Genomic DNA, 10,823 nt, shown 5'->3' with positions numbered 1-10,823 from the left:
CATGGCCGCAGCCGTTCCGCAACAAATCCAGACCTGGTGGGTGTTGACTGACGGCAGAGCACGGAGATGATCCGCGGCCGTTCTATAACTGATGGAAATTATGGGTGAGACGCACAGAAGTATGGAGAGAAATTGTGCTCTGTTGTTTTTGTTGTTGTTGTCAAGTTGTTCCACGGGTACTTTAATAAAATCCTGCGTTTTCAAAAACCTTGTTGAAGATAAAGTCAAAAATCCGTCAGTGTTGGAGTAGTTAGGAATGAGAGTGTTGTGTATATGTGTGAATGTATTTTGTGTTTTTGTATCTTCTGTATAATATATTCTTAAGGACCCCCTCAAAAATGAGATGATTCATCTCAAAGGGTTATTCTTCTAGTGAAAACACATGGTCGTTGAACAGGGTTTCCCACAGAATCTCCCGGCCTCACCTGAAATATAGCGTGCCTCAGAGAACGTTTCATGAATAGGATTTCAAGCTTCGGGACTGTTTGTTTTTTATGTAAGGGGCTACCGGAGGAGTTTTGGGGTCTTCTGTCCAAAAAGACTTGACCCTCTCTTCACCAGTAATGCATTTTTCTATGACCCTCCAAAATGATTCGGGAAAAAGGCCTGACCCTCCCCAACAATTTGTTTACACCTTCTGTTCTGGTTTTCAATTGGCAAAAACGGAAGGTAACCATTGCTTTTATACAACCATGACATACAAGACTTAACCTCTGCTTTCTCATCTTACACATCACACTCCACTGTTATGCTGGTCATTTCAGTATATTTACCACTAACATTGTTATGGAAACACAATAAGTAAGGAGACTAAATGCAGACTTACTGCATTACTCCAAATACTTAGTTACTCCTCTAGTAAACTAGTATTCACATGAAATAAAACATATTGCAATATGCTGCGATATATCGCAGTTTGATACCTTTTTTCCAACTTCAAATTATGTTCCCAAAGACAAACTGGCCAACACATACTGTATATCATTCAAGATTGATACGTGGCATCTGTTTATTCATACAGTATTGCCAAAGAAAATATTGTGATCCTATCCCGTATACATTTTTTTCCCCCTCCACCCCTAAAAGACATAACGGTGCAGTGTCAGGCGTCAGGATTGGTCTGATTCAGCTCAGCAGGTGAGCAGTATTTATTGCATATCGGGTTTTCTTGGCTGAAATTAATCAGAAAAGCATGTTGCATTGCCGGGGGGGGGCGGGGGGGGGGGTTGTACTTTTCTAGTTGGGAAAAGTAGTGACAATCAATCACAATCAGGTGCTGATTAGTGAGGGAAAAAAGCTCACAGGCGGAAGTTAGTTTCATAATGACCAGATGGACACAGGTTTAAAGTCTGCTTTGCGTTGATGTGAGCTTTAAAGTTTGTATTGACCAGATAGACCACTTATCATCACTTTCCTGAAGGAAAAACATCACCAGTGTTAAACTTAAGATATAAACCAACTCTGTGAAAGCCTGTGATTCTGTTCTTTGTACAATCTTCCTGCTTGGCAACACATTTAAGTCAATACTTGGCTCAGATCTTCCTCCTGAAGCGTTATAAAACATATCTAAAGCCTGAAGCTGCTTAAACATATAAAATATCTATGAAACACAGATATTTCTCTCATTCTGTTTCTCATTCTCTACCTACTCACTTGACATGCTTCACAGCCAAAGTCATAAAGAATGCAAGGTCTTTTGTATGAGGGCAACATAATTCAGCAGATTGATTTATGTTAAGGAAACAGTTGACTTTTAAAGGGCTGAGCTACAGTATATCTAACCTCTACTGACTGCACCCTCTGCCTTTTGAAGTGTTTGCTTTAGACTCTCGTGGGCACACGCGGTAATTACATTCAGACTATTCAGCAGTGTTTAGTGATAAACTGCTTTCAGATGTTTTATCGTAATATTTGTACAGTCAGCAGTTTGATGAACAATTAAATATAATAACAAAATATAATAACAGGAAAGCCGGAATGTCTTGAAGTTGTGCCAGAATCCCGCAGGGCTTATTGGGAAATACTGAAATATGTGGGGGCCATTTTCTCTGGCTGTAGATGCATTTGGAAAGAAATAAAATACTAAATTCTTCTTAGCGTGTATTCAGAGCTGTCAGGATTGATTTTTTAATTGTTGGGGTCTGCAACGCTATTAAATAAAACAGTTTTTAAAAAACTGTATATTTCCATACACTGTCACTTGTAATACTTCAGTATATAGCCTACGTTGCATTACTGTCAAAGTATTATAAGAAGAGTCTGTGGCCTCTTTGAGCTGTTTACCAATAGCTGTTTTTCATATATAGTCGTGTTTTCGATATGGCTCTATGGAATGGCAATGTCAGTAGTTTTTTTTTTGACCAATCCACCACTTTAGTCCAAATTGCTTAACATAATTTGAATGATTCTTGTTCATAGTTGGTAGAAATATCCATGTTCCCCAGAGCATCAAACCCTTATAAATTTGTCGATCACCATCATGTCAAAACTTTAATTTGCCCAATACTTTGGTTTGTGACCAAATACCTGCAAAATCGAAAGTCATTAACCTCAGTTGTTTTGGGGTTTAGTGCTACTTAGCCAACGTAAGCATGCTAACGTGCTAGGGTAAGATGGTGAACATGGTAAACGTTATACCTGCTAAACATTTGCATGTTACTGGTGTCATTGTGTGCATTATGATGTTAGCATTTAGCTCAAAGTACAGCCTCACAGAGATGCTAGCATGGGGGTAGATTCTTGTCATGTCCAAGGAATAAATAACAGATCAGGGACGTCATGGTGGCCAAGTGGTTAACACCATTAAGACACATGTATACTGTGATGGCAATGGGCCTGTTTTCACTCCAGCTTTGTTACATGTGATTTTTCTCTCCCTCTAACTATTCCCTGTCTTCATCTCTGCCAAAGAGGTAATAGAAACAACTGTTGAAGTAGTGGAAACCCTGGTTGTTTTTTGTGAGCAGGAAAAAGTATTGACTTATTGACATCACAGGACCATGAAAATTGAATAAAATGATGGTGAGATTTCTACAGTGAGCGGGAGTGTAAAGTCCTTTTTTTTTATTTCTGTCTGCAGTGCAGGCTCGTGACAGCAGCACGCGGCCTCTGTCGAGTACGGCCACAGTGCTGTGCTCTGTGCTAGACGACAATGACAACCCTCCGGAGTTTATGCAGTCATCCTTCCAGATCAGCCTGCCAGAAAACCTTCCTCCTGGAGTGGTCCACACTGCTCAGGCCTCTGATCCAGACCACGGAGAAAATGGAACTATACACTACTCCATTTTAGGTAAGGAGCCCAGATAGTGCTCTGTATATCAAGCTATTTGGATAATGAATTGGCAGTTTTTGCTGGCATTTCTATTGGTAAAAACATTACACTCACCAAGTGAAAAGCTTAGTTCTTGGAACTCATCAACATTGTCAAAAATAATTCCAAGGGAAAAGAATCTAAGCAGTCATACCAATTTCAAACAACTCCTGAGCTAAGCCAAACTTATTTGGAAGAAAAAATTTAGATACGTTTTAAAATTACTACCCAAACTGTCCATTAACAATCCAAGCCAGACCAACTTACTGGTACTTTGAGAGATCATACGTTCCATAGTTGTGCATGCACAGTTTTTCTGTGCAATAAGGGATTATTTCAGGTTTTACCTTCAAATAAAGTGGTATAGATTACACGGGGGAACTGTCTTGTCCGCTCATGTCGCATTTAGCCGTATGTTGTCGAGATCTCAGCAATTACTTTGGCAATAAATGTTGCATTATCGCAGTGGTGGATAGTAACTAAGTACATTTACTCAAGTACTGTACTTTAGTACAAATTTAAGGTACTTTACTTGAGTCTTTTCTTGTTGTGGTGTGACCTTTGGAATTCTATGTCGCGTATAATTATTTCACCACACCGTGACACCAGATCTCCTTACGATGAGTTCCGTTTATTCTGGTGACAAACATGAATATTATACACATATTGTGCCGCAAATTTAAAAACCTGTAAAACAACAATAAAGTGACATAAATCTGTAGAAATGAAGATGTAGAAAGCTTGGGAAAGACCTTAAAAACTTTAAAAGTTTGGGGAACAAACATATCAACAGAATAAAACAAGAAATAATGGAATGAATTAAAATAATGAATGAGCCAAAAAGAAATTACACTCACCTCTCCCAAACAGTAATACAAAAAGGGGAGAGGGAAAGGGGGCACCATGTATTTACAGTGGTGCTCAAAAGTTTACATACACATGCTTAAGTTGACTAAAAAGAGGAATATAAAAATCATGTTTTGGAAATTATTTAATACCTAATTAAAAAATGAGGTAAAATCCAACCTTTAAGGACACCAATTTTCTTTGTGAATGAATAAGTATTGTAAATAAATAAATGTTCTTATTTAAATACAGGGGTCATAAGTATACATACCCCTATGTTAAATTCCCATAGAGGCAGGCAGATTTTTATTATAAAGGCCAGTTATTTCCTGGATTCAGGATATATGCATCCTGATAAAGTTCCCTTGACCTTTAGAATTAAAATAGCCCCCATCCTCACATACTCTTCACCATGCTTAGAGATAGGCATGGTTTTATTTCAGTTAGAATACCTGGTTTGATTTGCATTGAGAGATGATTTTATAGAAGTATCCATGCCTATCTTTAAGCATGGTGAAGAGTATGTGAGGATGTGGGGCTATTTAATATCTAAGGCCAAGGGAACTTATCAGGATGCATAATATCTGAATCCAGGAAATAACTGGCCTTTAATAATAAAAATCTGCTGCTCTATGGGAATTTAACATAGGGGTATGTATACTTATGACCCTGTATTTTAAATAAGAACATTTATTATTTACAATACGTTATCATTCACAAAGAAAATTGGTGTCCTTAAAGGTTGGATTTTACCTCATTTTTAATTTAGGTATTAAATAAAATTCCAAACATGATTTTTTTTATTTCCTCTTTTTAGTCAACTTAAGCATGTGTATGTAAACTTTTGAGCACCACTGTATAGTCACAGGACCACCGAAGAAGAAATAAAGGAGGCGCTCTGAACTCTAACATATAGCCTATATACCTTACACTAGATACATTTTAAGACAAAAGTAACCACAACAGATTTTGTGTAATTATAAATGATAGCCTACAAGTCTAGCTGAAACGATTAGCTGAATGAACACTTAGTCAATTGACAGAACGGATCCTTTCTAGTTTCTCAAATGTGAGGATTTTACTTTTAATACTTTTAAGTACATTTTCCTGATGTTATTTACATATTTTTACTCAATTAACAATTTAAATTCAGGACTTTTACTTGTATTTTTTACAGTGTGGTAGTAGTACTTAGTTCTTAAGTAAAGGATCTGAATACTTCTTCTACCAGTGCATAATGGAATAGAAATAATAGTGGATAGAAATGATGGACAGATCTACAAAAACAAGCGCCAAGCTTTGATAAGCCATACTGATTCTGTAATTCCTATCCACTTTTCTTTAGGTGAGGACTACAGAGGTCGCTTCACCATCAACAGCCACACAGGTGCTGTCAGCACCACACAGGTCCTGGACCGCGAGGAAAGACAGAATTACACACTCACCATAGAGGCTCGGGACTACGGCCCCACCCCTCTCAGCTCCTCCACCCAACTCCAGCTGCTGCTGTTGGACCAGAACGATAACATGCCCTCCTTCACCCGTAAGAGCTACCACGCTTTCATCAGCGAGGGTCTACCCGCCGGAGCGGAGGTCCTGCGCGTCAGCGCCTTCGATCCTGACGAGGGGTCCAACGGGGACCTGACCTACTCTCTGACAGAGGACAGCAGCCAAGGGGCCTTTTCAGTGGATGCTTTCACCGGAGTGATCCGCACCACCAGGTCTCTGGACAGAGAGAGCAGGGCCCAGTACACCCTCCGAGCTGTGGCTACCGACAGCTGTGCTCAAGGACCACTGAGCTCGGTGGCATCGCTGACCATACAGGTGGAGGACGTGAACGACAACGTGCCGGCCTGTGATCAGAATCCCATCAACGCATGGGTTTCCATGAGGACTCTACCAAACCAGATAGTTACCACAGTGACGGCAACAGACGGTGACCAGGGCGACAATGGGACTGTACAGTTCATGCTGTCTGATGAGGAGAACCTGTTTGATATCAACAGCGAGTCGGGAGAGATTTCACTGAGAAGACGAGTGCGAGCAGGTTTCTCCGGGAGGAAGTTGCTGGTTGTGGTTTCAGACCAAGGGCGGCCTACTTTAACCTCCACCTGCTTGGTTTTCATCCACCTGAAGGGAGAACACGAAGGGCTACAGTTCACAAATAAAGTGTACAACGCTACTGTCAAGGAGAACAGTAGAGCTGGTATGTTTTATTATCTTTATTCCTTCTGTTTTCACTAATAAAAAAATAAAAAAACTCATCAAGCCTTACACTTTCTCTTTGTCAAGGCACTTGGATTTCAAAAGTGGAGGCCAGCGACCAAACCAACAGCAGACAAAGGATCACATACACCATATTTAGTGGCAACGAGAATCATATTTTCTCCATCACCCGTCACACGGGTAAGAAACCAAACTAAACATTGCTTTTGTTCCCTTTTTTTTTTCTTGCCATCTATTCAAAGTTGTTGCTGGAGTTCGCTGGTTATGATTAGCAGATGGTATTCTTGTTATGTATTTGCATAAAAAAAATCCTGCATGCTTTTGTCATTTAAGTGCTAATAGTACAGATTCTCATTCGCTCATCCATTTTATTTTTCACTAAAGTATCCAGAAAATAACTTTAGATGTATAGCCATCACCATTGTTTATCTTAAACCAATAAGTGCTTCTAATCCAACCATGTTGGGCTCATTTTCTGTGTCTCTCTTCAAAATGCCCTCACAGCTTACTTATCTGGTTCATCTGGTTGTTCATATACAAGTATTTCCTAAAGAATTAAGATCGTTGCCTGCCTGATGTTATCATATTCTACCCTACACTCTTTTTTTTGGATTCATGTCTACATAAAGTAATGAAACACACACATACTGTATGACATATGAAGAAACTATTTTAAGGGTTACCACAAAATCTTGAACCTAAATGTGCTTCTATCAACACCTTTTTTAATAGATGAAAAGTTATGTGTTTCTTTCCATTGCTTTCATTTTCCCCTGATCTAATAAAAACAACCTTGAAATACAATAGGCTACATATATAGTCTCTAAAGTTGGGTTGTGCACAGTTTTTGGGGGTATAACAGTACCTTATCGTTTTCCTCTCATCCAGGCGAGATCCGTGTGCAGAAAGATAACTCTCTGGACTATGAGGTGAGCCCTCAGATCCATTTGGTGGTGCTGGCTGACAATGGGCTGCAGACCGCTCCCTGCAGGGTCTCCATCAGCCTGCTGGATGTGAACGACAATGCACCAGTGTTTGAACACAGCAACTACAGGACAGCTGTCTGGGAGGGGCAAGTGCACAACACCTACATCATGCAGGTAGAAACTATGACTACTGAAGCCCTCTTTGATATTACAAATACCAGGCAGATGTATCATATATTTAGCCAGATTTAATGAATCCCTGGCCATATTTTCTGCAGGTCTTTGCGTCTGATGCTGACAGCGGGATGAACGGGCAGATTGAGTACTCCATCGTGTCCGGTAATCTTAACGAAGCATTCATCTTGGACTCTGTTCGTGGGATTCTTGCGACAAATGTCTTGCTGGACCGCGAGATCACCCCCTCATACAAGTACGTCCAACTCACATGTAAAAAAGCAGTATGTAACCATTTCTAGAAGGTATGATAGTCAAGACAAAACTAGATTAAATAGATAAATAATAATAGATAAATAGATACATTTAGAGTAAATTCCTACTTATAAAATAGAGAGTTCCTTTCCCTCACAAAGCTAGCCCCTATATCGCCAGCGTGTGAGTGACTTTTTTAATAAATTATTTCTTTGTCCATATTCAAAGCAAAAAGTTTCCTGGAAAAGTTTTTGTTAAATTTTTACATTTGTTTGGTTTGCATTCAACAAACACACATCCCCCGAGTCTTTGCCATTGGCACACTGTCAAACCCTTGTGGCAGCTGTAGTTGTTGAATGCTAACAACATAAGCATTGTTTTATCTTTGATAGGAGATGAGGGCATGACTTCTTTATTTAATTTAAATTAGTTTAAATAGGAAGTCAAATGCTGATGTGATTGGTCACAGTGAGAGGGCCAATGTTGCACTGTGGGGCCAGTTTCACAAAGTGATTTGAGAACACTACTTAGAGTGCATGCAGATCGCAAATGATGGCAGTATTATGTTTCATGAATAACACTAGTCACTTGGAAATTGCAGAAGAATATGTAAGTCCCACAGGGTTCTTGCAAGTTCGTAAATGTGTTATTAATTTAATTAGTAAAACATGTTTTCTGTAAATGAGTGAGAACAAATAGACTCGTGGCAAATTTGGTGAAATGGGCACATGACTGTGCCACTGCTTATATTTTCTTCATTAGAAAGCTGTCTGGCAGATTTCCTGACAAGGCAAAAGTTACTTTTCAAAATGTACCTCAGTACAATAGTCACAAAATCTGCTCATGTGAAAGTAGAATTACTGAGTTTAGAATGTATTCAAAAAGTAAAAATACCTAAAATATCTGCTCAACTCTGTTATTGAGAGTGCGACATGTCCAACCGAGCATAACACATCAATACAATGTCCATAATACGCAGAGTGGCATTTTTTGTTGACTACCTTTTTAAATTACAGGCTGGTTCTGCAGGCAGCAGACAGGGGGAACCCTCCGCTCATCAGCACCGCCACCATCAGGGTCCAAGTGGTGGATGTCAACGACAACAGCCCTACCATCCCCCCCATGGAGCCCGTGGTTATAGCAGAGAGTAAGACCAACCCCTTGTTGCTTTCTGGCTGCGTTCAATCATAAACACTGTAATATGGATATAAACACTGATCTGTGTTCTTTGACAACCCGTTCTAACTCCCAACTTGTAAAATACTGACGCTTGGTCAGTGGCTCTTTAGCTTCTTTAGCGTCTACAGTGGTGTGAAAAAGTGTTTGCCCCCTTCCTCATTTCCTGTTCCTTTGCATGTTTGTCACACTTAAGTGTTTCGGAACATCAAACCAATTTAAACAATAGTCAAGGACAACACAGTAAACACAAAATGCAATTTGTAAATGAAGGTGTTTATATTAAAGGTGAAAAAAAATCCAAACCATCAGGCCCAGTGTGAAAAAGTGACTGCCCCCTAAACTAATAACTGGTTGGGCCACCCTTAGCAGCAACAACTGCAACCAAGCGTTTGCGAAACGTGCAATGAGGCTTTTACAGCGTCCTGGAGGAATTTTGGCTCACTCATCTTTGCAGAATTGTCCTAATTCAGTTACATTAGGGGTTTTCGAGCATGAAGAACGCCTTTTTAAGGTCATACCACAACATCTCAATAGGATTCAGGTCAGGACTTTGGCTAGGCCACTCCAAAGTCTCATTTGTTTTTCTTCAGCCATTCGGTGGGGGACTGCTTGTGTGTTTAGGATCATTGTCCTGTTGCAGAACCCAAGTTCGTTCCAGCTTGAGTACACAAACAGATGGTCGGACATTTCCTTCAGGATCTCTTGGTAGACAGCAGAATTCATAGTTCCTTTATCACGGCAAGTCTTCCAGGTCCTGAAGCAGCAAAACAGCCCCAGACCATCACACTACCACCACCATATTTTACTGTTGGTATAATGTCTTTTTATGAAATGCAGTGTTCTTCTACGCCAGTATACTTGGACACACACCTTCCAAAGAGTTCCACTTTGTCTCATCGGTCCACAGAATGTTGTCCCAAAAGTCTGGGGATCATCAAGATGTGTTGTGGAGAAATTGAGACGAGCTTTGATGTTCTTTTTGTCAGCAGTGGTTTTCTTTGGAACTCTGCCATGCAGGCCTTTTTGCCCAGTCTTTTCCTGATGGTGGAGGCATGAACGCTGAATTAACTGAGGCAAGTGAGGCCTGCAGTTCTTTGGACGTTGTTGTGGGGTCTCTTGGATGAGTTGTCGCTGCGCCTTGGGGTAATTTTGGGCGGCCGGCCACTCCTGGGAAGGTTCACACGTTCCATGTCTTCGCCATTTGTGGATAATGGCTCTCACTGTGGTTCGCTGGATTCCCAAAGCTTTGGAAATGGCTTTAAACCCTTTCCAGACTGATAGATCTCAATTACTTTCTTTCTCAATTGTTCCTGAATTTCTTTGGGTCTCGGCATGATGTGTAGCTTTTAAGGATCTTCTGGTGGACCTTACTGTGTCAAGCAGCTCCTATTTAAGTGATGCCTTGATGTGAACAGGGTGTGGCAATAATCAGGCCTGGGTGTGGCTAGAGAAATTGAACTCAGGTGTGGACAACCACAGTTATAGTATGTTTTAACAGGGGGCAATCACTTTTTCACACAGGGCCATGATGGTTTGGATTTTTTTTCACCTTTAATATAAACACCTTCATTTACAAATGCATTTTGTGTGTACTTGTGTGTCCTTGACTATTGTTTAAATTGGTTTGATGTTCCGAAACACTTAAGGTGACAAAACATGCATAGGAACAGGAAATGAGGAAGGGGGCAAACACTTTTTCCACACCACTGTATACGCATACAGGGCAGAGCAGCAGCTCGGCTGCGGCAATGTAAAATGACATAGTGTAAGAGGAGATTTATTTTGTGAATATTTAGAGTTACTGAAATAAGTAATATTTCCATCACTTATACCTTCACAGTGTATTCTGTTCCTTAATTTAACCAGGGAGCTATCTAACAGTTAACAGGTTGGCGGAGGGATATGAT

General features: G+C 40.2%; 1 protein-coding gene across 1 annotated transcript in view; it reads left to right on the top strand.

Moving 5' to 3' along the window:
* Positions 1-10,823, top strand: part of dchs2 (dachsous cadherin-related 2) — a 44,158-nt gene that overhangs the window by 24,744 nt on the left and 8,591 nt on the right. Inside the window, exons 12-17 of the mRNA XM_032529843.1 lie at positions 3,080-3,289; positions 5,502-6,362; positions 6,449-6,562; positions 7,271-7,482; positions 7,587-7,738; positions 8,754-8,884. Of these exons, the coding sequence (XP_032385734.1) occupies positions 3,080-3,289; positions 5,502-6,362; positions 6,449-6,562; positions 7,271-7,482; positions 7,587-7,738; positions 8,754-8,884 (1,680 nt within the window). The remainder of the gene's footprint in view (positions 1-3,079; positions 3,290-5,501; positions 6,363-6,448; positions 6,563-7,270; positions 7,483-7,586; positions 7,739-8,753; positions 8,885-10,823) is intronic.

This window comes from Etheostoma spectabile, chromosome 2 (assembly GCF_008692095.1).
Source record: "Etheostoma spectabile isolate EspeVRDwgs_2016 chromosome 2, UIUC_Espe_1.0, whole genome shotgun sequence".
In the NCBI taxonomy this organism is placed as follows: Eukaryota; Metazoa; Chordata; class Actinopteri; order Perciformes; family Percidae; genus Etheostoma; species Etheostoma spectabile.
Note: the sequence above shows the minus strand (reverse complement) of the source record. Positions and strands in the feature narration are given on the sequence as shown.